Raw genomic sequence first — 27,414 nt, 5'->3', positions numbered from 1 at the left:
TTATTTGTAGTGAAGTGGATGGACCTAGAGTCTGTCCTACAGAGTGAAGTAAGTCAGAAAGAGAAAAACAAATAGCGTATGCTAACACATATATATGGAATCTAAAAAAAAAAAATGGTTCTGAAGAACCTAGGGGCATGATAGGAATAAAGACACAGATGTAGAGAATGGACTTGAGGACACGGGGAGTGGGAAGGGTAAGATGGGATGAAGTGAGAGAGTGGCATTGACATATATACATTACTAAATGTAAAATACATAGCTAGTGAGAAGCAGCCGCATAATACAGGGAGATCACCTTGGTCCTTTATGACCACCTAGAGGGCTGGGATAGGGAGTGTGGGATGGAGACACAAGAGGGAGCGGATATCAGGATATATGTGTATGTATAGCTGATTCACTTTGTTATACATCAGCAACTAACACAACAATGTAAAGCAATTATACTCCAATAAAGATGTAAAAAAAAATAATAAAAAAAATTTTTTTAATAAAATAAAAATTAAAAAAAAAAAGGATCAGAAATTTCCTAGTTGTAGAAGCCACTAGAGTTGGTTGCCTGTTACTTAGAGCCAAAATCATCCAATCTGACACAGACTCTGTGAGTTAGAACCAAATGTAACCCTCAGTGTATAGATGAGGCACCTGAAGCACAAGGAAATTAATGAACTTAAGGAAGACAGAGCTTACCTTAAAGCCATGGTGAACCAGACCACGGCCAGAATCAGTGTGTTCATCCTGTAGGGCCCCATCACACAGTACAGAGCATTTTCCCAGACCTATAACACACAGAAGAGATGGGTTGTTAAAGGCAGAAACTTGTGACTTGGAAGAGCTCATTTTTAATATTTTCTATTTAATTGCCTAGGAACCCATGGAGAGAATGGGCAACCATTATCTTCCAGAGGCAGCAATTCTGCTCAAATAACAAGGAAAGCCTCTCCTCTTCTTACTGGCTGGCCTCAACTTCTAACAGTCCTGTAGCATCTGGGAACACAGCAATGCTCCATGCATGTGACAAAAAGCACACGGAGTGGAGACGTCAAGTCAGTGAATAGCCTTGAGTAGTGAGTTCTGCTCCCCACCAGTGGGAATGGGTGATATTCCAAACATTGAACCACCCTACACCAAGAAGGTCATCCAGGCTCAGGAGACTCTGGCCATTGACTGCCTCAGTGTTCAATAGTTGATTCACCTCATAGGAGCTTTGCCCTTCATGAAGACTTTCTCAGAAATCACCAACAAAGCTCAAAGGGGTCATTTCTTTAACCCACTCCTTTCTTCCTGTGGGCTATTTAATGAGAAGGTGTTAGAGAGAAAGGTGTTTACTCAGACTAGACATTGCACCTATATTCAAAATCTCTGCCTTGGGAAGGAAGAACAAAGAAAAGAAACAAAGGTTTATAGTTTGTGACTCAAAGGCTCACAGGTAAGCATGGGCTAGGACCCGAAAGTCCCTATCCAAGGTTGCTTCCTGCCCACCACACTGTCTTGGGTTGATGGGGGTGTTCAAGATCTCTATTCTTCATCCCGTGACATTACAGATTTCCATAGAGCCTCCCTCTCAACAACCCCAGGTCCCCAGTTGTACCTGCTTGAAAGTGGTCTTGAATCTGACTAGCCAGCGCTGGTACCAAGTTCCTGTTGAACTTTGGATCTCAATGAATTCATCCATTTGCTTGGGAGTTTTAATGTTGGAAACCTGTAAAGCAAAGATGGGCTAGAGAATCTTAACCCCACTTTGACTTTTCAATTCTTAGTTTAATGTAACTGATTTTATTAACTTACTTAGGGCTAGAGGAGCTTTTGGTGACCCTACAGGTCAGTAATTCTTAACCAAAATTGTACATAGTATCTCTTTAGGGATCTTTCTCAGGTGGCTATGTCCCACTGCAGACAAAATGAATCAGAGTTTTTTCACTCAATTATGGCTTTGGGAAATACCCTGAATTCCTGTTTATATCTGATTTGCCCATAGTAGAATTGACTTCACCTTAAAATTCACAAGTCTATCCTTAATGGATACTAACATCACAGAAGTCTAGAACCCATATAGGCAACAGTGTGTGTGTGTGTTTGTGTGTGTGTGTTAAGAAAGGGGGTTTGCTATGTAAAACATTTTTAAAACACAGCAGAATATAAGACATTTTTAAAACACAGCAGAATAAAAGACATTATGTCCTCCTTCTGCACAGCAAAGGAAATCATCAACAAAATGAAAAGGCAACTTACTGAATGGGAGAAAATACTTGCAAATCATATATCTGATAAGAGACTAATATCCAAAATATAAAAAGAACTCATGCGACTCAATAGCAAAAAAAAAAAAAAAAAAAAGATCCAATTAAAAAATGGACAGAGGATCTGAATAGACAGTTTTCCAAAGAAGACATACAGATGGCCAACAGGTACATGAAAAAAATGCTCAACATCACTAATCATCAGGGAAATGCAAATCAAAACTACAATGAGATATCACCTCATACCTGCTAGAATGGTTATTATCAAAAAGACAAGAAATAACAAGTGTTGACAAGGATGTGGGGAAAAGGAAATTCTTCTGCATTGTTGGTGGGTATGTAAATTGGTGCAGCTACTATGGGAAGTAGTATAGAGGTTCTATAATTAAATTAAAAATAGAACTACCATATGATCCAGCAATTCCACTTCTGGGTATTTATCTGAAGGAAATGAAAACACTAACTCGAAAAGATATCTGCATTCCCATGTTCACTGCAGTATTATTTATAAAAGTGAAGATATGGAAACAACCTAAGTGGCCATCAACAGGTGAATGGATAATGATGTGATATACACCCACCCACGCAAACACACACACAATGGAATACTACCCAGCCACAAAAAATTAAAAAAAAAAATCTTGCCATTTGCGCCAACATGGATGGACGTCAAGGGCATTATATAAGTGAAATAAGTCAGACAGAGAAAGACAAATACCCTATGATCCCACTTGTATTTGGAATCAAACAAGCAAACAAAACAAAACAGAAACAGAAAACCAAGCTCATAGATACAGAGAACAGACTGGTGGTTCCCACAGGGGAGAGGGTGTGGGGGGTGGATAAAATAGAAGAAAGGCGTCAAAGGTACAAATTTTCAGTTATAAAATAAGTCATGGGGATGTAACGTAGAGCATGGTGACTATAGTTAATAATACAGTATTCATTACTTGAAAGTTGTTAACAAAGTAAATCTTAAAAGTCTTCATCACAAGAAAAAAAATTTTTGTAAATGTGTGGTGACAGATGGTAACGAGACTTATTGTGGTGATCATTTTGCAATGTATACAAATAACTGAATCATTATGTGGTGCACCTGAAACTAATATAATGTTATCTGTCAATTATACCTTAATTTTTAAAAAGAGAGAGAAACTATGTCCTCCTTGCTACCCCTGGTTTTTCTGGAGGAAATCAAAGAGATAGGGAATGGGAATAAGGCTGTATATCTCAGGGCTCCCCCCAGGGCCCCGGAAAGTGTTAATTTGTCCGATGTCAGCAGGTAGCCCCAAGGAGCAATCCTGACTCATTAAGACAGCGATTTTCAGTTTAATCAATGTTTAAGACAACCATTGCATTCTATAACTAACCATCATGGTAAGGAGATTCCTGACCACACAAACTCTTAGCCAAGTTATCAAGGTCCGTGCATGCAGACCAATTCAGAGGAAAATAGAAGAGTGTACTCAAAAAATTCAAAACCAGTTTCTATCACCTCCTCCAACAAACCTTTCTTTCTAGGGAGCAAAGGCTTTAGTCGTAAGTGTCTCCATCTCTTTCTTCAGCCAAGGGACTGAGAATGTGAGGAGACAAAGAAAGAGAGAGATGAGGCTGGATATCCACAGGGGAAAATACAGTCCCTGAATTAGGGACAATTGCTTCTTTAATCCCCAAGCACTGAGCCTAGGATGGCTTGGCTTTGTTTTTCTAAACCCTGAAAACAGTGGTTCTTAAACTCTTGGGAGGGCCGGATACCCCTTTGAGAACCTCATAAAAGCATAGGTGCTCTTCCTAAAACTCACAGGTATATAAGCATGCCAGAGCCTCCTGGGCTGGTCCTGCCATTCCTGGGTATGTGGCCTTTGCAAACGCTCTTCTGCCCGGGCCCAGACTGGGACACAGGAGAGGGAATGCAACAGGCCCTCCAGTGGGACTCTTGGCTGGAACTGGTCTTTGTGTTATTAGGTACCCCAGGGAGACCAAGAACCCAGCTGCAGCCGAAAGAGGCTGAGGAGAAGGTTGACCTCAAGTCAGGAAGCACATTAAGAATCACACTAAATGGGACTTCCCAGCAGTCCAGTGGTTAAGACTTTGTGCTTGCACCGCAGGGGGTGCGGGTTCAATCCCTGGTCGGGAACTAAGATCCCACATGCCTGAGGTGCGGAGGGGGGAAGGGGAAGCGGGAAGGGGGAAGGGGAGGGGAGGGGAGGGGGGGAAGGGGAGGGGAAGGGGAGGAGGGAAGGAGAGGGGAGGGGAGGGGAGGGGAGGGGGGAGGGGAGGGGAGGGGAGGGGGAGGGGAGGGGAGGGGGGAGGGGAGGGGAGGGGGAGGGGGAGGGGAGGGGAGGGGGAGGGGGAGGGGAGGGGAGGGGGGAGGGGAGGGGAGGGGGAGGGGGAGGGGGAGGGGAGGGGAGGGGGGGAGGGGAGGGGGAGGGGGAAGGGGGAAAGGGGAGGGGAGGGGAGGGGAGGAGGGGGGGAAGGGGAGGGGAGGGGAGGGGAGGAGGGGGGGAAGGGGAGGGGAGGAGGGGGGAAGGGGAGGGGAGGGGAGGGGAGGAGGGGGGAAGGGGAGGGGAGGGGAGGGGAGGGAAGGGCAGGGGGAAGGGGAGGGGAGGGGAGAAGGGGAGGGGAGAAGGGGAGGGGAGAAGGGGAGGGGAGGGGAGAAGGGAAGGGGAGGGGAGAAGGGGAGGGGAGGGGAGAAGGGAAGGGGAGGGGAGGGGAGAAGGGAAGGGGAGGGAAGGGGAGAAGGGAAGGGGAGGGGAGAAGGGAAGGGGAGGGGAGAAGGAAATGCAAATTTTGTCTTTGCTTTGCTCCTGGGGAAAAATAACACCCTATTCCCTAGGGATCTGGGAGTGGGTGTGTTGACAACTTGCAAGCATAATTACTCTAATTTACAGTTAACTAGGATACTTGGCTTTGCTTCAGTCTAAAGTAGAATACAGTCTGTGTGGTCTATGTTCGCCCCAGCCTTGCAGAGCATGAGTTCTCAGGGGAATACTTCAACCCACCCCCTTTCCAAAGGTGTCTCAATGGACACCTGCCAGGGGGCTGTTCAGAAGCTTGTGAGGTAGCGAATGGGGCTGCTGAAAGCCAGGGCTCTGTCGGGGAGGGGAAAGGATTCCTCTACCCTCTTAGGCTCCCTGGCTGGGTCTGGAAGTTAAACTGGCAAAGAGAGATTAACAGGAGTAAAGCATCCACATTTTACTGAATTTTTACATGTCCGTGGGAGCCTTCACAAGAGAATGAAGCCCCGAAGAAGTGACCAGCCCAGGAAGTTTTTATACCTTGTAGGAACAGTACATTTGTGAAGAACTGACAAGACAAAGGGATTTGGGCTAGAGTGAATAAATGGTGAAGAAGTAATTAGGACGATAAGGGTTAGTTTAACAAGGTTTGTTGATACAGCCTTCTTGGCCCTAAGTTCCCCATCTCTGCTGAGAACAACGTCTTCTTTCCTCCTGGTGCAGGGAGAGCACCTTCCATCTGGGAGATTTATGGTCTGTTTCAGGGAAGAAGGGGGAGCAGGGGGACGTCAGAGTGACATTTCTACTTCTGCTGTTTTCTCAAACTCCTTCAGCTTAACGATATTCAATATGCCGAGGTGCCATATTTTGGGGTATCATGTCCTGAACCCCATCACCTCCAAGGTGGATGTGAGGAGGGCCACATCCAGGGCTCACCATGAACACTAAGAGCCTGGCCTACCCTAAGCTCTTCTTCCAGGCCCCTGAGCATGTTTACTGTGAGTACCGTCTACAGAGGGGAGCGCACAGGATCATAGCAGACGACCCCATTCAGCAGGGCTGAGTATCACTCCTGACTCCAGCCACTGCCCAGCTGTCTGAGGTCAGGAACACTTTCCAGCTGTTTTTCTTTTCTTTTTTTTTTTCCTGGCCCATCCAGTCATCCTCTTCTACAAAATTACTATGATCGTCAAGTCAGTATGGAAATACTGAGCCCGTGACCTTTTTAATTCCCTTTTCCTGAGAAAGGGTGAAATCTACTAACAGCAGAGGTTATACCCAAAGACTCAGTAACATCTCCTAGGAATAAGCAGGAGCTTGGAGAGAAGGCTATAGAATGGGTGGGGGTGGGAGGCAGGACTGAACCAAGCATACCCAGACCCCAGGGGACAGGGCGCTCCTGCTAACATCTGGGGTCCAGACCTGCAGTCCAGCTGCAGCATTAAAATCCATCACAGGAAGCGGCAGGGATGGGAGGTTGGGAGAACCATCAATTCCCTTATCATCTTTCATTTGGAGTAGTTCTGCTAATTGTGCTTCTTCTTCCTTTTTTTTTAAGTGTGGGAAATTTTTAATAAGAAAGTTAATTGAGGAAGGATTAAGAAAATGAACTAGCTAAAAGTTATATTTTCAATTACATTTCGTTTATCCAACCGGGAAGTCTATAAATATTGTTAATGGTGCTTCTTAATAAATGTTTGTGATAAAAGGACTGGTCCCATATTTTAGATAATTTTAGGAGCGTTGGAATTGGGGAAATATGCCACTGGACAACTTTCTATAATATCTGTTATTTGAGTTTATTTATTAAAAAATATGACATAAAATATTTGGATAATAGTTAACATCTATGTAGTATTTACTCTAAGCCAGGCACAGTTTAGGTGCTTGATTTTAATCCTTACCATAACTGTATTTATAAACATTGTTATCCTTCTTTTCCCAATGAAGAAAATAAGGCACAGACAGTACCTTGCCTACGGCCACACAGCTAGAACATGTTAAAACCAGGATTTGGACCCAGACTGGTCTGGCTTCAGGTTGTAGATTCTTAGCTGCTATGGGGTCCTGCCTGAGAATCGGGGTTTCAAGTAACAGGTTAACAAGAAGAAGTGTTTTACTCCAGACTCAAATTATGGAAGCCAAAGAAGCAAAAGCAGTGAGTTGGAGTAGGTGGGAGTTAACTCAGGAAGGCTTCCGTGAAGAAATGGATTTGGAGTTGGTCTAAAAGGGGGTCATGCAGACAGGTACACAGGGACCCTGCCGTGGGTATTCCTCATGGTTGGCCACAGTTTGGTGGGAAGAGCACAGTTCGTGGTAACTAACAGGACCTCCTCATGGAAACTGCCATTAGCTAGTTTTTCACTTTTTAAACTAGTGAGAAGGAAAATCCAGGCTAACAGCCAATGCTGGTAAGGATGCTGAGAAACGGATATCCTATCACTGGTGGTATCACAGATCATTGCAACTCTACTGAAATGTAATTTGCAATGCATCTCAAGAGCTATAAAAATACTCATGCTGTTTGAGCCACTCATTTTATTTCTAGGAGTCTACTCTTAGAAAACAAACCCAGAACATGAAAGGAAAGGAACTATGTGTAGGAAAAGGTTCATTGCAGCAGTATTTGCAGGGACAAGGTAAAAAAACAGGGCATATGAATCTCTAACATTGGGGACATGTTTACAAAAACTGTGTTAATGTTTCTAACATTAATGTCCATTAAAAGGATGATCGTGAATACTATGAAACACATATAGAATGCCTATAAGTACTCCTAAATAATCTATATGCATTGATATATGTAAATATATGTACATATGGTTATCCCCATATGAATACAGCTAGTTTTTCCCTTTGCCGTTTTTGAACAATTAGCAGTACCAAGAAGGTATCCATCAAAATGCAAAGAATAATTATGATGCAGTAATAGGAATGTCAGGGGCTTTATTCCCCTTTTGACAAATTTTCTAGGATGTGCTTATATAATAAAATTATTTTTTAGCAAACCAAAGCAGTGAAGAGGAGAGACCCCCTCCTGTTGGCATAAGTGACCATGCACTTACCGTGAACACCTTCTCTGGGGCCCCCTTAGCCCTCATGTTGGTGTCGTGGACGTGCTTGAGAATCATCCAGGCTTCGTCGTGTTTGCCCATCTGGTAAAACCAAGGAAAGAGACATGAAAAATCTTTTGCTGATTAGGGGTGGAAAACCCTACAAGCCCAACAGGTGCTGATACCCAAGTCTGAGGCGATTGGCCATGGATGTGTTACTATCTAGGGCTTGTGAAAGACTAGGACAAGTTTCTGTCACAGCCCATCTTGGAAGGATAATATGGTTGTACCTTCAAGGTGTAAATGCTGGGTATTATTATCATTATAGGCTATGAGTAACTATTCATAGTTTAAGGTTGAATAGAGTGCAGGGTGGGAGCCATGTTCTTCCCTGGCAGGACAAAGCAAAGACACAACATGTGATGGGTTGAACTGTGTCCCCGACCCTAAAAATATGTTGAAGTTCTAGCTGCCAGTACCCCAGAATGTGACCTTATTTGGAAGTAGGGTTGCTGCTGATGTAATTACTTAAGATGAGGTCATACTGGGGTAGGATGCACCCCTAATCCAACATGACTGGTGTCTTTATAAGAAGAAGCCCATGTGAAGACCCAGAGACACACAGAAAGAACACCGTGTGGTGACAAAGGCAGAGACTGGAGTGAAACAGCTGCAAGCCAAGGAATGCCAAAAAATGCAAGCAACCCACCAGAAGTTGAAAGAGGCAAGTAAAGATTGCCCTAAGGGCTTCCAAGGGAGTGTGGCCCTGCCAAAACCTTGGTTGGGGACTTTTAGCCAACAGACCTGTGAGACAATAAATTTCTGTTACTATGAGCCCCTCGGTTTGTGTGCCTTTGTTAGAGCAGCCCTAGGAAACTCATACACAATGAAGGGTAACTTTTGAGATAAGCATGTATAAAAAACTTTTTGCTGCATCTGGAACCTGATCAATGGGATGAAAGAAGAAATTCAACAAGGAGGGTCAGTCTGCAGAAAGCTAGAAGGAGGCTTATAAGTAGACTCTGAGAATTGGGGCTGTAAGAGCCTTCAAGTCCTATTGCCCCTCCACCAGCCCTGCCTGTCTGACCACCGCAAGCACGAGAGCCTCACCACCACCACCATCAAGCTGGAAAACTCACAGGACTCCGGGAGCAGCTTTCTGGAGGAGAGAGGTCCTGCAAAGCCAAGAGTCTTGAAGGGCTTGGGAGCAGTGACAGATTTACAGCCCAGCTCACAGCCGTAACATGGAAAAACTGCATGCCGCTTTGAAGAGCCTCATAATCAGGACCTCTGGGGAGAGTGGGTGCCAGAAGCATCCTCAACAGAGCCCCCTCCAGCTCCACCCAGCCTCGGCGAGCAGTGCTGCCGCTCTGTGCTCAGTGAGCTCCCGAGTCCCTCCGGCTCTGGCAGTCCTTGGATCCCAGGCGCGCAACCATCACGATGGATTTAATGATGGGCCAGGTCAGCCAACATGGGACCAAGGGTCTGGAGCAGCAAGGCTAGCTCCTGTCGCTGTTCCGTTGCCCTCACACGGGCTGGGGGCGCTGACTCACCTCTAGCAGAAACCTCGGGCTCTCTGGCATGAACTTCAGGGCCACCATGGACACAGTGCAGGGCAGAGCGCAGACGATGACAAACACCCTCCAGCTGTGGAAGTGGTAGTTCGTGCCCATGCTGAAGCCCCAGCCTGTGAAGAAGCAGTCAGAGGACCTCTGACACACGGTCTTAGAGTGACCTTCGAGCACTGGCCTTCAAACCCTGGGGCACAAGAGCCCCACCTGGGGAGCAGGTTAACATGCAGACTCCCCGGCTGTGCCCCCAAAGCCTCTGATTCTGAAAGGCGCTGGGAATCTGCATCCTGTCAACCCCGTAGGCAGGCCTGGCCTGACACTTATGGGGCCTTGGGTAGGAGTACAAATGGAGGCACCATCCCATATTTCTATATATTCATTAAAATTTCAGTTAAACTGTTAGATAACAGATGTTCCATCCTCCTGCTTAACAAATAAGGAGCTGGAAGGCCAGGCCCTGACCTCCCCAAGCCCCTCCTTTACAGGACCCCTTTCTGTCCCCCCACCTGTAGAATGAGGGGCCTCATGCCAACAGGTGTGGTCACACCACACACACCACCGTGGTGAGAGTGGGTGTCCTTGTCATGATCCCTTGAGTTTAGTAGGGAGTCCTAGGTCCTGAGTAGCCAGTGCATGATCTGGATGGAGTGGGGTTGTGGCCTTAGGGACGCACATTGCCTCATGGGAAGGGGTACAGCTGGAGGAAAGCCAGAGCAGGGCCTTATGTGACCCAGGGTTTTGATGGGGGGTTAGTCTTACCTAAGTCAAAGGGCAATACCAGCTCTAGGTGATTCCAATGCACAGGGTTCAGGACCACACTTTGAAAAAACACTGTCAGTGATAATACTAATTATTTTTAAAGAAACTGAGCTTCTACATTCAAATGAATTCTACCATCATTGAAATGGAGAGGTGAATAGCTCCTACTCAGCTTTCAGTATTCAAAGCATTTCTAAAATTCATTTTCAGAAATTGCCTTCAGGATCTACAAAACATTCCTTCAAATATCTTCGTAAGTAGCAAATTTCCCTCTTTCAAGGAATGATAACACAGTGAAAAGTGCCTGGACTTTTGCAGTCACATAGATCAGAGTTCAAATCCTGGCTTTCTCACGTCGTTATTGTTATGTTGGTGGGTTTTCACAGCTGTAGAAGGCAGGTAATGGTACTTCCACAGATTTGCTGTGTGTGAAAGCTCCCGGCAACCAAAAATAATTCACCTGCTTTGAGGGTAGATCTGATTTGTTTAGAACTAGTTACATGGCAGTTAGTGCCAAAGATGTTGAGTAAAATAGATGAATATCAGCAAAGATCAGCAAAAGGATTGTTTTCGTTTAAAGCCAAGGTTATGAAATAGACTGATTCTCTCATGCCACTCAAAACAATCTCTGAAGACAATTCCAACAGCATTTCTTAAAAAGACCAAACTTTATAAATAAATATACTGATTTCTAAAGTTCAAACGGTGAACATTATTCGGCTGTAAAATCTCTGTTCCATTTACTTAAAAATATACTATATGGCCAACTCTGGAGGTGGGCAGTTTATGTCTTGAATTCTCTCTTACCATCGCGGTTCAATTTGTTCTACTTGCATGGGACTCCTAACCAATATCTGCTGTTTCTGCAGATATTTCTTACTCTATTTGCACAATGGAATGACTGGCCGGAGGGAATCCCAGGTGACAAAACATGGGGCTGTGGCCGCTTTTACACAATGGCCACAGAACATAATACATCCAACATTCTCAATCAGAATCAAATCTCTTTTTTGCACAGCCTGGCCTGTTCTCCTTCCATCTCACTGCAGTTTGTTCATTTTTTTTATATATATATAAATTTATTTATTTATTTATTTTTGGCTGCTTTGGGTCTTCGTTGCTGCGTGCGGGCTTTCTCTAGTTGCGGCGAGCGGGGGCTGCTCTTCGTTGCAGTGCACGGGTTTCTCATTGCGGTGGCTTCTCTTGTTGAGGAGAAGGGGCTCTAGGTGCATGGGCTTCAGTAGTTGCGGCGTGTGGGCTCAGTAGTTGTGATGCATGGGTTTAGCTGTTCCGAGACATGTGGGATCTTCCTGGACCAGGGCTCGAACCCGTGTCCCCTGCATTGGCAGGTGGATTCTTAACCACTGCTCCACGAGGGAAGTCCCTGTTTGTTCATTTTAATTTTAATTAAGAAGTCTTTCCTCTCTCGGGAGTGACAACAGAAAGAAGAAGGCAAAACCATAGTAAGATTTCCACATCCTCAGCTCATGTCCAAAAACCACTCTGACGTAATCAGAAATAAAGCTGACCAAAACTACATAGCAGTCAAACTCAGGTGGGTAACAAGAGAAGAAGGGCAGAAGCAGGTATGTTTAGAAAGTATTCTGCCTCAGAGAGATTTTTTTTTCTTAATGACAATATATGCAAATTATCCAAAATCCATTATTCCCTCATGCCTCTCCGGTTTTTATGGTGATTTTAGTAATCTGTACTTACCACATTCATTAGGCACATCTTTGGGGCCTTAAGTCAATTAAAATTAAACAGTGAACTGCAAATATATAGGACTACTATTAATTTGGAGACAGGGATTGTTCTGGTCACTGATCTTTTAGCTTGCCTTACTTTTCTCCATCAGGATTTCTCAAACAGCTGGTGCTGCTGACTACAGAGGGAATTAATCTCCCATAATATATCCATTTGCGGGGGGCTATACCCATGAGTTCCCAGAAAAACATTCTGAGGTTTGTAATTGTCTTTCTCAATGGCTCAGTCACCCAAATTCCTGGAGCCAAGACCTCCCATCACTTCATTCCTGCAAAAGCAGTTAAATAGTTTGCACAAGCTACGTACAAACATCAAGTCTCCTTTCCGGATCACCCTTGCATTTGTCCCTGCTGAATGGAGGGGGTTTTAGAGGATTAAGGTCTTAGGTCTGTTGGGAAATATCATCAAATGTCTCTGTAGGGCTTCCCTGGTGGCGCAGTGGTTGAGAATCTGCCTGCCAATGCAGGGGACACGGGTTCGAGTCCTGGTCTGGGAGGATCCCACATGCCGCGGAGCAACTGGGCCCGTGAGCCACAACTGCTGAGCCTGCGCATCTGGAGCCTGTGTTCCGCAACAAGAGAGGCTGCGACAGTGAGAGGCCCGCGCACCGTGATGAAGAGTGGCCCCCGCTCGCTGCAACTAGAGAAAGCCCTCGCACAGAAATGAAGACCCAACACAGCCCAAGAAATAAATAAATAAATAAATAAATAAATAAGTAAAAATTAAAAAAAAAATGTCTCTGTTCACTGTGGACAGAACACCTGGTCCTGGTAAAATGAGGTTTAAAATAAATAATCACTCCTGTTACACTGTGACTCTAGTCCACCATATTTCTAGGATGCGTTGCCCTCAAGTTAATGCCTGTTTCAATTAAGCCTAATCATCCAAGAGGCTGGTATTTTTAAATGGAATGTAAAAACCATAGATTTCTTACAGGCCTACAAATAGGAAAATATCCTATCCATTTGGAGTAAGATACTTAACCACAAGCCCTGCTATCAGCCAGGAGCTATGTGGCCCCTCTGCCATGGGCATCCCACTTAGTCTTGGTCAGTGTGTCCCCAGCCTGAATTCTTTTATCGCTTTTTTAGAAACCAGACACCCAGACACTGTGTGTTTCTGTGTGCAAAGTGAAGTGAAAAAATGATGCAGTTTGTAGTGACTATTGTGGGTTGCTCCCCTCACAACATCCTTCCCATCCTTCCTCTCCACTGGGTTGCAGACTTGTGGTTTGGGTGGGACTGACCCCATCCCCAGTGTCAGGGGTGGAGAAGAAAGTATATGAAATGCCCAGGACCTGGCATCCTCTGGGGTTTAGTGATTGGCTGAGGTGAGCACATGACTTAAGTTGATCCAATCAGAGGGAAGCCAAGGACCTTTGCTCATTGCTAGGTTGTGAGGGCAGTTCCCTTGTGGAACAAGCAGTCTGCAAATAGGGCTAGAATTGCTAATGCAGCTTGGAGGGAAACCAGCCCAAATACTAGAATCGTTTCCAAAATTTTCTCAACATTATTTGCCTCCCAAGAACTGCTGGATGTTAGGGCTGGCACAGATCGGATCTCTAGAGTCTATTCTCTTTGCTTCCTTCTCTCCATTTTATAGATGAAGGAACCAAGGCTGGACAAGCTAGAGTGACCTGTCCTAAATTACATAGAACCACTATTTTGACTCAGCTTTTATCCAGAGTCTATTTGTTCCCCACCCCCAACAAAATTTTCTAACTCAATTTATATGTAGAAATAGTTTCTTAGTGTTAACACATTTGGATCAATTAACAGGGGAAATGATATTATAGCAAGAATTGTGGGGACAAAAGCAATTCCTTGGACCCATATAACCAACAGCCTGGATAATTAAAGTATGCATTTTGGGGAAGGGTAGAATGCAGAGCCTGATATCAGGAGTAATACAACTTTGTATCTAAAATTATGTAGAATTACCCATGGTAACAGAATTATCTGGAAAACCCTTCAACTCTTTATTTCATTATTCCTGTTCGTATTTCTTCTCTGTGCCTGTTACAAAAATCCAGTGGGATATGGCAAAGGTAACATGATGGTCCCAAACCCATTTCCTCTACCTTCTGGGCACACAGCTAGGTCACATTTCCCAGTGTCCTTTGCTGTAGTGTGTGGTCATATGACAGATTTGGGGCCAATGGGATGTGAGCAAAGAAGATGTGATCCAATTCCTAGCCTGCCCTTCAAAAGCACCCACATACAACTGTCCATGCTCTTTCACCGAACCAACACGTAGGTTACCTGTTGAAGAGGGTAGATCACATGCTGGAGGGAACCTGAGCCCTGGGATTACTGATGGAGCAGAGCTGCCTGCAGATCAGAAACACCAGCCAGGCTTTGCAGGAAGGGAAAACTTCTTTGGTATTAAACCACTAAGATTTCAGGGTTTATCAGGTACTCAGGGTAACACACCCAGCATCCCCTTAACTAATACAATAGGGATTGTCTACACCAAAGCTTCTTCTTAAAAAGATAATACAGAAGCCTCCATTAGCCCAGAACACACATCAGAGAGGGTCAGATTTAAAACAAGCATACCAGGAGAAAAAGGAACCCTCCTACACTGTTGGTGGGGATGTAAATTGGTAAAGTCACTATGGATAACATTATGGAGGTTCCTTAAAGAACTAAAAATAGAGTTGCCATATGATCCAGCAATCCCACCTGTGGGCATATATCTGGACAAAACTCTAATTCAAAAAGATGCATGCACCCCTATGTTCATAGCAGCACTATTTACAACAGCCAAGACATGGAAGCAGCTTAAACGTCCATGGACAGATGAATGGATGAAGAAGATGTGGTACATATATAAGATGGAATATTACTCAGCCATTAAAAAGAATGAAATAATGCCATTTGCAGCAACATGGATGGACCCAGAGATTATCATACTAAGTGAAGTAAGACGGACAGAGAAAGACAATTATCATATTATATCACTTATATGTGGAATCTAAAAAATGATACAAATTAACTTCCAAAACAGAAATAAACCCACAGACATAGAAAACAAATTTATGTTTACCAAAGGGGAAAGAGGGAAGAGGGATATATTAGAAGTTTGGGATTAACATATACACACTACTGTATATAAAATAGATAACCAATAAGGACCTACTGTATAGCACAGGAACTATATTCAATATTGGGTTGGCCAAAAAGTTCATTTGGGGTTTTCTGTAAAATGTTATGGAAAAACCCGAACGAACTTTTTGGCCACCCAATATTTTGTAATAATCTATAAGGGAAAAGAATCTGAAAAGAAGAGTTGAGCTGCACAGTGGAAGATGGCAGTGTGGGAAGACATGGAGTTCGCATCTTCCCACAACTAGGGCACCTGCCAGACGCTGGTGGGGGACCTCAATGCCTAAGGAGACAGGAGGAACCCCTGAGTGACTGGGTAGGATGTGGGGGGAGTGAGGGGGGAGGAGAAGTGGAGACCAGACAGGACCTGTGCCCCTGAGGGGTGGCTGGGAGCAGGTAGGGGTTCCCATGCCTGGAGGGACCCTTGGGGGCTTGGTGGATCGGGGGGAGCACGCCTAGCATTTCCCCTGCCCAGTCGAGCCCTGGGAAGCCTGCAGGGCTCCCACACTCGTTACTCCACCCTCCAAGGCCCCCTCCAGGCCGCATTGGTCCTAGGGGCATAGGAGGGAGGTGGGGGGGATGCAAAAGAGGAGAGGCGGATGGAGGGGGAACCCTCCAGGACTGGAGGACCAGGGGAGGCATGGCAACTGTTTCCCTCAAGCCCTGGGACGCCTGCTGGGCTCCCAGGCCTGGTCCTCCATTCTCTGAGGCTCCCTCTGGCTGCAGGGGTCCTAGGGGCATAGGACGGAAGGAGGGAGGGAAGAAGAAGAGAGGCCAATGGGGTGGGGCCCTCAAGGATGGGGGAATGCGCCTAGCATTTCCCCCACCCACTCGGGCCCAGTGAGCCTGCTGGGGTCCTGGACCTGGTCCTCCGACCTCCAAGGCCAAAGGCACTCCTGGGCCCCTCCTGTTGCGTTGAGCCTAAGCCCCACCCCCCAACCCCCCAGGGCCTTTTCCAGTCCTAAGCATAGGCTGCACCCACCACCTAAACCCCGCCCCTGCCTAAGCCCCGTCCCCCACAGCCAAGGCCTTTTCTGGCTCTTTTTTTTCCTCCTCTTTTTACTATTTAGGTTCTGTTTTACCTTCCAGTTGTTGCTTCATCTATATATATATATTTTTTTCTTTCTAACATATGTTAGTTTTCGAATCTTATTTTATTTTTTACTCTTTATTATTGTTCTGCTCATTTTTTTCTTTTTTCTTTTTCCTTCTTTCTTATTTTTTTCTTTTTATTTTGCCTCCCCACATGGCTTGCAGGATCTTGGTTCACAAGCTGGGGGTTGGACCAGAGCTCCTGTGGTGGGAGCTCTGAGTCTGAACCACTGGACTAACAGAGAACCTCAGACCCCAGGGAATATTCATTGGAGTGAGGTCTCCATGAGGTCCTCATCTCTGTACCAAAACCCAGCTCTACCCAACAGCCTACAAACTCCAGTGCTGGAAGCCTCAGGTCAAATAACCAGAAAGACAGGAACACAATCCCACATATCAAAAAAAAAAAAAAAAAAAAATGAAATGACAAAAAAAACAGATACAGGAGCAAGTCTTGTAGGATAAAAAACTACAAGACTAAATAAATAAAGAAGAAATAGGAAACCTACCTGAAAAAAGGATTCAGAGTAATGATAGTAAAGATGATCCAGAATTTCAGAAATAGAATGGAGGCACAGGTTGAGAAAATACAAGAAATGTTTAACAAAGATCTAGAAGAACTAAAGAACAAACAAACAGAGATGAACAACACAATACTGAAATGAAAAATACACTAGAAGGACTCAATAACAGAATAACTGAGGCAGAAGAACGAATAAATGAGCTGGAAGACAGAATGGTGGGATTCACTGCCGCAAAACAGAATAAACAAGAAAGAATGAAAAGAAATGAAGACAGTTTAAGAGACCTCTGGGACAACACTAAAAGTACCAACATTCCAATTATAGGGCTCCCAGAAGAAGAAGAGAAAAAGTAACGGTCTGAGAAAATATTTGAAGAGATTATAGTGGAAAACTTCCCTAACATGGGAAAGGAAATAGTCACCCAAGTCCAGGAAGTGCATAGAGTCCCATATAGGATAAATCCTAGGAGAAACACACCAAGACACATATTAATCAAACTAACAAAGATTAAATTCAAAGAAAAAATATTAAAAGCAGCAAGGGAAAAGCAAAAAATAACATACAAAGGAATTCCCATAAGGTTATCAACTGATTTTTCAACAGAAACTCTGCAGGCCAGAAAGGAGTGGCAGGATATACTTAAAGTGATGAAAGAGAAAAACCTACAACCAAGATTACTCTACCCAGCAAGGATCTCATTCAGATTCGATGGAGAAATCAAAAGCTTTTCAGACAAGCAAAAGCTAAGAGAATTCAGCACCACCAAACCAGTTTTACAACAAAGGCTAAAGGAACCTCTCTAGGTGGGAAACACAAGAGGAGAAAAAGATCCCCCAAAACAAACCCAAAACAATTAAGAAAATGGTCATAGGAACATACATATCGATAACAACCTTGAATGTAAATGGATTAAATGCTCCAAACAAAAGACACAGGCTGGCTGACTGGATACAAAAACAAGACCCATATATATGCTGTCTACAAGAGACCCACTTCAGACCTAGGGACACATACACTGAAAGTGAGGGGATGGAAAAAGATATTCCATGCAAATGGAAATCAAAAGAAAGCTGGAATAGCAATACTGGTATCAGATAAGACAGACTTTAAAATAAAGAGTGCTACAAGAGATAAGGAGTACACTACATAATGATCAAGGGATCACTCCCAGAAGATATAACAATTATAAATATTTATGCACCCAACTTAGGAGCACCTCAATACATAAGGCAAATGCTAACAACCATAAAAGGGGAAATTGACAGTAACACAATAATAGTAAGTGACTTTAATACCCCACTTACACCAATGGATAGATCATCCAAACAGAAAATAAATAAGGAAACACAAGCTTTAAATGACACAATAGACCAGATAGATTTAATTGATATTTATAGGACATTCCACCCATAAGTGGCAGAATACACTTTCTTCTCAAGTGCACATGGAACATGTTCCAGGATAGATCACATCTTGGATCACAAATCAAGCCTCAGAAAATTTAAGAAAATTGAAATCATATCAAGCATCTTTTCTGACCACAACGCTATGAGACTGGAAATCAATTACAGGAAAAAAAAACTGTAAAAAACACAAATACATGGAGACTAAACAGTGCACTACTAAATAACCAAGAGATCACTGAAAAAATCAAAGAAGAAATTTGAAAATATGTGGAAACAAGTGACGATGAAAACATGACAACCCAAAACCTATGGGATGCTGCAAAAGCAGTTCTAAGAGGGAAGTTTATAGCAATTCAATCTCACCTCAAGAAACAAGAAAAACTCAAATAAACAATCTAACCTTACACCTAAAGCAACTAGAGAAAGATGAAAAAAGGCAACCCAAAGTCAGTAGAAGGAAAGAAATCATAAAGATCAGAGCAGAAATGAATGAAATAGAAATGAAGAAAACAATAGCAAAGATCAATAAAACTAAAAGTTCATTCTTTGAGAAGGTGAACAAAATTGATAAACCTTTAGTCAGACTCATCAAGAAAAAAAGGGAGAAGGTGCAAATCAATAAAATTAGAAATGAAAAAGGAGAAATCACAACTGACACCACAGAAATACAAAGGATTATAAGAGACTACTACAAACAACTATATGCCAATAAAATGGACAACCACAAAGAAATGGACAAATTCTTGGAAAGGTAAAATTTCCCAAGACTGAACCAGGAAGAATTAGAAAATATAAACAGACCTATAACAAGTAAAGAAATTGAAACTGTAATTTAAAATCTTCCAACAAATAAAAGTCCAGGACCAGATGGCTTCACAGGTGAATTCTATCAAACATTTAGAGAAGAGCTAATACCTATCCTTCTCAAACTCTTCCAAAAAACTGCAGAGAGAGGAACACTCCCAAATTCATTCTACGAAGCCACCATCACCCTGATACCAAAACTAGACAAAAATATTACAGACCAATATCACTGATGAACATAGATGCAAAAATCTGAGCAAAATACTAGCAAACAGAATCCTACAACACATTAAAAGGATCATACACCATAATCAAGTGGGATTTATCCCTGGAATGCAAGAATTCTTCAATATACACAAATCAATCAATGTGATACGCCATATTAACAAATAAGGAATAAAAACCATATGATCATCTCAATAGATGCAGTAAAAGCTTTTGACAAAATCCAACACCAATTTATGATGAAAACTCTCCAGGAAATTGGCATAGATGGAGACTACCTCAACATAATAAAGGCCATATATGACAAACCCACAGCAAACATCATACTCAATGGTGAAAAACTGAAAGCATTTCCACTAAGATTAGGAACAAGACAAAGATGTCCACTCTCGCCACTCTTATTAAACATAGTTTTGGAAGGCCTAGTCACAGCAATCAGAGAAGAATAAGAAATAAAAAGAATACAAATTGGAAAAGAATAAGTAAAACTGTCACTGTTTGCAGATGACATGATACTATACACAGAAAATCCTAAAGATGCTACTAGAAAACTACCAGAACTAATCAGTGAATTTGGTAAGGTTGCAGATACAAAATTAATGCACAGAAATCTCTGACATTCCTATACACTAACAATGAAAAATCAGAGAAATTAAGGAAACAATTCCATTTACCATGGCAACAAAAAGAATAAAATACGTAGGAATAAACCTACCTAAGAAGGAAAAAGACTTATACTCAGAAAACTATAAAACACTGATGAAAGAAATCAAAGATAACATAAACAAATGGAGAAATATACCATGTTCTTGGATTGGAAGAATCAATATTGTGAAAATGACTATACTACCCAAAGCAATCTACAGATTCAATGCAATCCCTATCAAACTACCAATGGCATCCTTCACAGAATTAGAACAAAAAACTTTACAATTTTTATGGAAACACAAAAGACCCCAAATAGCCAAAGCAATCCTGAAAAAGAAAAATGGAGGTGGAGGAATCAGGCTCCCCAACTTCAAATTATACTACAAAGCTACAGTAATCAAGACAATATGGTACTGGCACAAAAACAGAAATATAGATCAATGGTACAGGATAGAAAGCCCAGAGATAAACCCACTCACCTATGGTCACCTAATCTATGACACAGGAGGCAAGAACAGACAATGGAGAAAAGACAGCCTCTTCAATAAGTGGTGCTGGGAAAACTGGACAGTTACATGTAAAAGGAAGAAATTAGAACACTCCCTAACACCATACAGAAAAATAAACTCAAAATGGATTAAAGACCTAAATGTAAGGCCAGACACTATAAAACTCTTAGAGGAAAACATAGGAAGAACACTCTTTGACATAAACGACAGCAAGATCTTTTTTGACCCAACTCCTAGAGTAATGAAAATAAAAAAAATAAATAAGCAAATGGACCTAATTAAACTTAAAAGCTTTTGCACAGCAAAGGAAACCATAAACAAGAGGAAAAGATAACCCTCAGAATGTGAGAAAATACTTGCAAATGAAGCAATGGACAAATGTTTAACCACCAAAATATACAAACAGCTCATGCAGTTCAATATCAAAAAAACAAACAACCCAATTGAAAAATGGGCAGAAGACCTAAAAAGACATTTCACCAAAGAAGACATACAGATGGCCAAGAGACACATGAAAAGATGCTCAACATCACTAATTATTAGAGAAATGCAATTCAAAACTACAATGAAGTATCACCTTACACTGGTCAGAATGGCCATCATCAAAAAATCTACAAACAGTAAACGTTGGAGAGGGTGTGGAGAAAAGGGAACCCTCTTGCACTGTTGGTAGGAATGTAAGTTGATAGAGCCACTATGGAGAACAGTATGGAGGTTCCTTAAAAAACTAAAAATAGAACTACCATATGACCCAGCAATCCCACTACTGGGCATATACCCTGAGAAAACCATAATTCAAAAAGAGTCATGTACCACAATGTTCATTGCAGCACCATTTACAATAGCCAGGACATGGAAACAACCTGAATGTCCAACGATAGATGAATGGATAAAGAAGATGTGGTACATATATACAATGGAATATTACTCAGCCATAAAAAAGGAAAGAGATTGGATCATTTGTAGATGTGGATGGACCTAGAGTCTGTCATACAGAGTGAAGTAAGTTAGAAAGAGAAAAACAAATATCGTATATTAACACATATATGTGGAATCTAGAAAAATGGTACCTATGAAATTATGTGTAGGGTAGGAATTGAGACGTAGATGTAGAGAACAGACATGTGGACACAGAGGGGGAAGAGGAGGGTGGGACAAATTGGGAGATTAGGTTTGACATAAATACACTACCATGTGTAAAATAGATAGCTAGTGGGAACCTGCTGTATAGCACAGGGAGCTCAGGTCGGTGCTCTGTGACGACCTAGATGGGTGGGCTAGGGAGAGTGGGAGGGAGGTCCAAGAGGGAGGGGATATAGGTATACATATAGCTAATTCACTTCGTTGTACAGCAAAAACTAACACAACATTGTAAAGCAATTTTACTCCAATAAATAAATAAATAAGAATAACTGGATCTCTTTGCTGTACATCTGAAACTAACACAACATTGTAAGTCAACTATACTTCAATAAATACACACCAAGGAAGGGAATGGGTAGAGAATTGTTGGTCAGTTTCAGGGGCAGTTTCTGTTCCTCCCTATGGTCTGCAGGATTCTGGATGATGCCAAAGCCTACACCCATAATCAGTGGTTCACCAAACATAATTTTGAAGGGTAATGATGATATTACCCAGGATACTCAAAAGGCATAATCAAATTCAAAACTGCTGCCTTCTCCCTACTTTACTCTTAATAAAATCCAATAGTGAAAGTTAATGTTGCCAAGTCTCTGCCTAGAAAATCCAGTTTTTGCAGTTATCCAAGATAATAAAATTGTCTCAGCTGAAACCAAGACCTTGTCTGTAAGGGCTGCTCCACGTTTGCAGCCGGCACTAAAATGGAAGGTATACGAGAGCACCACCCTGAGGGGGAGGGGGCATGATGATCCAAGGTCAGGCCAAGGCCAAGTCATCAATTTGGCCAAGTCACCAACTTCTTGGCTTCTGTTACAACATCTATAAAATGGGGTTATTGAGCCTAACTTGCTGTGAGGAGGAGGGGTGGAGGAGATGCAGGTTGAAGTCCTTTCAAAGAAAAGGAAGGAAAGAAGAAAGGAAAGGAGAGAAGGAGGGAGGAAGTGAGGGAGGGTAGACTGTATTATTTCCAGAAAGACATGTGTACTGAAATTAGCCATGTGTCTCCAGTGTTGGAATTTCTTTAGAAAGATCAAGGTCGTACACAGGAACTGTGAGTGAGTGTGGGAATAAGGCTGAGGACAGGGAATGCTGTTCGGATGCAGGTGTCATAGTAACAAGGGCCCCTGGGTTCTTTTAAGCCAGTGCACTCACCATAGTGTGGAATGATGCTCCAGGCCATGGCAGACGCATAGATGCCCCCAGTCATCCAGAAGATGCCTAACCAACTGAGATGCTCTCCTCGTTTCTCCCGGGACAAGAATTCAGAAAAATAGGCAAAAACAATGGGCAGAGCGCCCCCAATACTGCAGAGAGAAAATGCCAGAAAGTAAGAACCAAGTCAGACACTAAAAATGGTCATAGCAGGAACCCAATTGCCTTGTCCCACCCTTAGGCTCAGTGGTGAAATAACCCAGTGAATTCGAAAGACCGGCCAAGGCAGTGTTGGATGATTTTGACCTTATGACTGACTTTACAACCTAACCCCTTTCTAAGGTTCAACTTTAACACAGTATCTTGGAAGTCAAACAAAAACTCAGTTCAAAGTTTTCTGGAGGTACCACTCAGAGTCAGGGTATCAGGATGGATGGACCACTGGTCTTGGGGTGGGCGGGTGTCCAGCTGAAGCTCTGTAATTACGCACCCTATGCCTGAGATGAGTCTGCAGAAGAGGAAGGCCCCATATCCCTGCACGAAGGAAGAGAGGGAGGCGAAGGAGGCGTTGATGGCCAGGGACATGCTGAGGACTCGCTTCCTCCCCAGCTTATCAGCCAGGCCCCCCAGGATGAAGGCTCCCCCCATCATTCCTAGGTAGACTATCAGCCCTGTGAGGAGGAGAAAGAGAGAGGAGAGGGTGGAGAGAGAATACAAGAGATTAGAGACCATGCAACATTTTAGAAAATCTGATGCCCATTTTAATGCATCCTAGAAATTCTGTGTCACAGACATAAAAGGTGGAATGTGACAGATGTTGGTGGCCAATTAGAAAAGTTGGACAAATGTGACTTCTTAGGAATGCTATTCAAAAAATAATAGTCTCACCAGGTTTACACATAGGTACACATACTAAAATAGATCAACCATAGCTGAGTTTGATGTATCTTTTTTCAGATGCATAATCTGCAGATGAGGGAAATTCTGTCATTTTATTTTTAAGCAAAACAAGTGTTGGTGCTACGAAAGTCCTTACCTGTGGGGTTACGTTTAGAGAAGTTTTCCAGGGAAAATTGTGGCCAAGCAGGTATGGGGAACAATGGGAAGGAAAAACATGGTGCAAGTTGAAAACAGCAATTACCAACAAGACAGCTTATTTTATTAAACACCCAAGAAGGACCTTTTCCAAGCCACAACCAACATTCAGATTTCTTAGGGGAATATGGAAGAGAGTAGCAATGAGCTATCCTTTCTTCAACACATGTAACTACTATGTGTCTTGTAATAGAATCAGTTAATTTATGATATCATTTAAATACATTGTTGTAGACACATTTATGGAATTCCAGTGAAGCCAGCAAGCATCCTCATAGAGTTGGCAAATCTCCAGAAGCACATGGATAATTCTTTCCTACTGAATATTGAGTACTTACTAATTATCAACGACTGTGCTAGTACATCATTTACCAAACTCAAGAAGGAAATTTTGGAGAATGTCTTTCATGCAGTGGAAATACTGAATACGAATTAGGTAAGTGTTCTTTTGCTCAGCCTTGACTGTAAATCAAACGAAGAACATCATTTGTCTTTCACAGAAAGGAAGTTTCTCCTGACCTGCGGATGCTTTATTTATGCAGATATGTGCTGGGAAGGGCCCATGTAAAGCAAAGAGCTTCATTAGCTGGTTAATCAACTGGAAGATAGGTCCCCAAAAGGAACAATTCAGCTATGCTCTGCTTTATCTTCCCAGTGGCAGATTTCCTTCTTTTATTATTTTTATTCCATGAGATGAAAAGAAATGATAACTTTGGTGCTGTCAATGGTTTTCACTAACTAGGATTCCCTTCCCTCATGTGAGTTGTAACTTTTCACCTCTACACCGCTCAAAGTCATGAAATATGTTATTTCCTTTTTCTTTTCCGTATATGTCACTTCATTAAATATGCCTGAGTCTATAAGCATTCATTAAATGCCTGTTATTAGGAAAGTGCTATTTTTGTTAATGGGGATACAGCAGGGTACAAACACATGAAAATCCCTGCCTTCATGGCGCTTACATTCTAGTTGGGGAAAAGAGATTATAAATGAGTGAGTAAAATATACAGTAAGTGGGTTGCTGATAAGTGTTATAGAGAAAAATAACACAGAGGCAGGGAAAAGGAGAGTCAGGGTGGGAGGTGACAGTTCTAAATAAGAAGGTTCAGGAAGCCCTCAGGGAAACGGGACATTTGGGCAAAGATCTGCAGAGAGTCAAACATGGGGATGTCTAGGGGAAATTGCTGGACCTGTGCTCCTGGACCCAAGGTTTCTCTCCATTACAATTTTACCAGTTTCTCAGCCCATAGCTCAGAAAATGTAGTGAGCAATTTCCCACTGTATTAGGTCACTGACACTTGTGTTTGAGAAAATGAGTCAAGACTTGCAAACCCAACTCAGGCCTGGGTCATGCTGTACTGTAATAATGTCTGGGTTAGTCTTCCTGCTAGACTGCGAGTTTATCTGCCTGGTCCAGCCCTGACCAGCCAAGGGCTTTCAGCATCTGGTTCCCAGCAGACTTAATCTTGCCCGGTTCTTAGCCATAGGGTGTTAAGTGGGATTGCCTTACTCACTGATGACGGTGTCTTAAAACCATCTTCTGTTACCATGACCTATCTCCAGCAAGAATGAATTCGGTCAGGTGCTTGGGTGAGCCTCAGGCTGTAGCTTCCCTATTATTCTCACCGAGTGGTACTAGTCTGCAAGACTGGCTTTGTGTTTGGTCCCCATGCTAGTTTCCTACCTGCACCTGATGCCCCAACCAATTGGAAAGGTCCCAAACCCTGTGTGTATCTGCCCAGGCTTTCCCCAGGAAAGAACTGAGTTCTACTTCCTCAGACTTAGACAACCCACCTAACACCTTGACCACGGCCAAGAGCCCCACATCTGAGATGCCCTGCCCTTCCTCCCCACTCCCAGTTAGACCCCTGGGAGGTCACCACCAGTCCAGTTCACACTGGAGTTTCACACAATTCCTTATACTTGGTAATTCAGACTTCTAGACCAGAGCAGAGAGGGAACTTTTTCCCCCAGATAGGTCTGTTAGTCTTCCAACATTTTTTGGCCTCAGTTTAGTGCAACTCCCTGCCAAGAATTTCCAACATCCCATTCAGCCAACAGAAAACTTGTGTTTCTCTCATGATACTTGGTCAGTAAACATTTGGAATAAAAAAAAAAAAAAAACAGATATTGAAAGGGAAGAAGGAAGAAGGGGGGAAAGGGAGGGAGGAGGGAAGTCCCACCCAAATTGCAGCCCCATGAGCAAAATAGATGCTATGGTTGCTTTAAGCCACTGAGTTATACAGCAATAAATAATGGGACAGTAAGTGCCGAACAAACTTAAGGAGCCTAATACATCATATAATAGCAGCAAAACGGCAAACATGGGGTGAGCACTAGCCACTAGACAGGCTCTGTGATAAGCATTTCACAGGCACTGTTGATCCCCTTTCATGTTTACAACAATCCAGTGAGGGAGATACTGTTATTATTCTTATTTTATACAGGAGGAAACTGATCCACAGAGAGATAAAGTAGCTCCCCAGTGTCAACAACTGATGGAAATATCAAGATTTGGGACCAGTACTTCTGTGACCTCAGAGTCCCTGCTTCAACTACTATATTTCACTGCTCTTTATGGATAAGCATTGGTCAGACTTCGTAGCTCTGCATCAGTTCATTCTTTCTTCATTGGCTCGTCCCCAGGATGGCTTGCTCAGTGGGGCAAAGTTCTTTCCATTCAAGGAGATAAACCACAAAGTCTGTGATTATCTCCTGGTGAGAAACCGTGCTCCAATAAAGGTATATGTCAGGTATTTTAAACATGGGAAGGCTTCCAAGAGAAAGACATTGAGCTGTTGTCGAAGGACACATAGAAGTCAGTCAGGTCTCCATCTTGGTGATGGGGGTGTATCGCAGGCAGCAGCAGACAGCACGTGCAAAGACAGGGAGGCTGAAAGAACAGCTGATGTGTTTGGGCAACTACCTGCAAGTAGTTCAGTGTGAGTAGAACACAGAACTCATGGGACACCTGGTGAGGGATTGGGGCTGGAGGTTAGGACAGAGGCCAGATCATAAATGGCTCAGAGGGTGTGTGTGCATGTATCTATGTGTGTGTGTGTGAGAGAGAGAGAGAGGGAGCACATGCGTGCACGTGTATGAGTACGTGAACATGTGGTGTTTGCATGCCTATATGTGGGCCTACAAATTGGGGGGAAGGGAAGATAAGAATCAGAGGAATGGTCAGGACATTTGCTAGGAACCAATCTGTACACCCCATACCCTGGTCCCACCCCAGAGAAAAACACTAGCGTCCAATAAAAGTTCTATTTTTTTCTTACTTCAATAAAGCTATCTTCAGCACTTCTCGAATTTCACTATGTACACAAATCATGGAGGTACCTTTTTAAAATCAGATTCTGATTCTCCAGTTTGGTAGGTCTGAGTTGGGGCCTGAGAGTCTGCATTTCTAACAAAACTCATGCTGCTGGTCCACAGACCATACTCTGAGTGGCAAGAGGCCAGAGCACACCCACCTTCAGGACAAGACAGGGAGGGGAAGTGGTAAGAATCCTGACTTTGGAACCCAAAGGTCTCATTCACTGGTTGTGTAATTTGGGAGAAAATCCTCTCACCCTGTAAGG

The 27,414-nt window shown here is 43.1% G+C and overlaps 1 protein-coding gene across 3 annotated transcripts in view; it reads right to left on the bottom strand.

Moving 5' to 3' along the window:
• Positions 1–27,414, bottom strand: part of SV2B (synaptic vesicle glycoprotein 2B) — a 75,038-nt gene that overhangs the window by 23,365 nt on the left and 24,259 nt on the right. For 2 of the 3 annotated variants that reach the window (XM_059915397.1, XM_059915398.1), the window contains exons 2-7: positions 23,226–23,406; positions 22,736–22,887; positions 9,585–9,718; positions 8,044–8,133; positions 1,592–1,702; positions 691–779 (exon numbers count right to left, since the gene is read on the bottom strand). In XM_059915397.1, coding sequence (XP_059771380.1) covers positions 691–779; positions 1,592–1,702; positions 8,044–8,133; positions 9,585–9,718; positions 22,736–22,887; positions 23,226–23,406 — 757 coding nt within the window. The remainder of the gene's footprint in view (positions 1–690; positions 780–1,591; positions 1,703–8,043; positions 8,134–9,584; positions 9,719–22,735; positions 22,888–23,225; positions 23,407–27,414) is intronic. The other variant, XM_059915399.1, reaches the window with a different exon arrangement.

Source organism: Balaenoptera ricei, chromosome 2 (genome assembly GCF_028023285.1).
Source record: "Balaenoptera ricei isolate mBalRic1 chromosome 2, mBalRic1.hap2, whole genome shotgun sequence".
In the NCBI taxonomy this organism is placed as follows: domain Eukaryota; kingdom Metazoa; phylum Chordata; class Mammalia; order Artiodactyla; family Balaenopteridae; genus Balaenoptera; species Balaenoptera ricei.
This window is presented reverse-complemented; position numbering and strand designations above follow the sequence as displayed.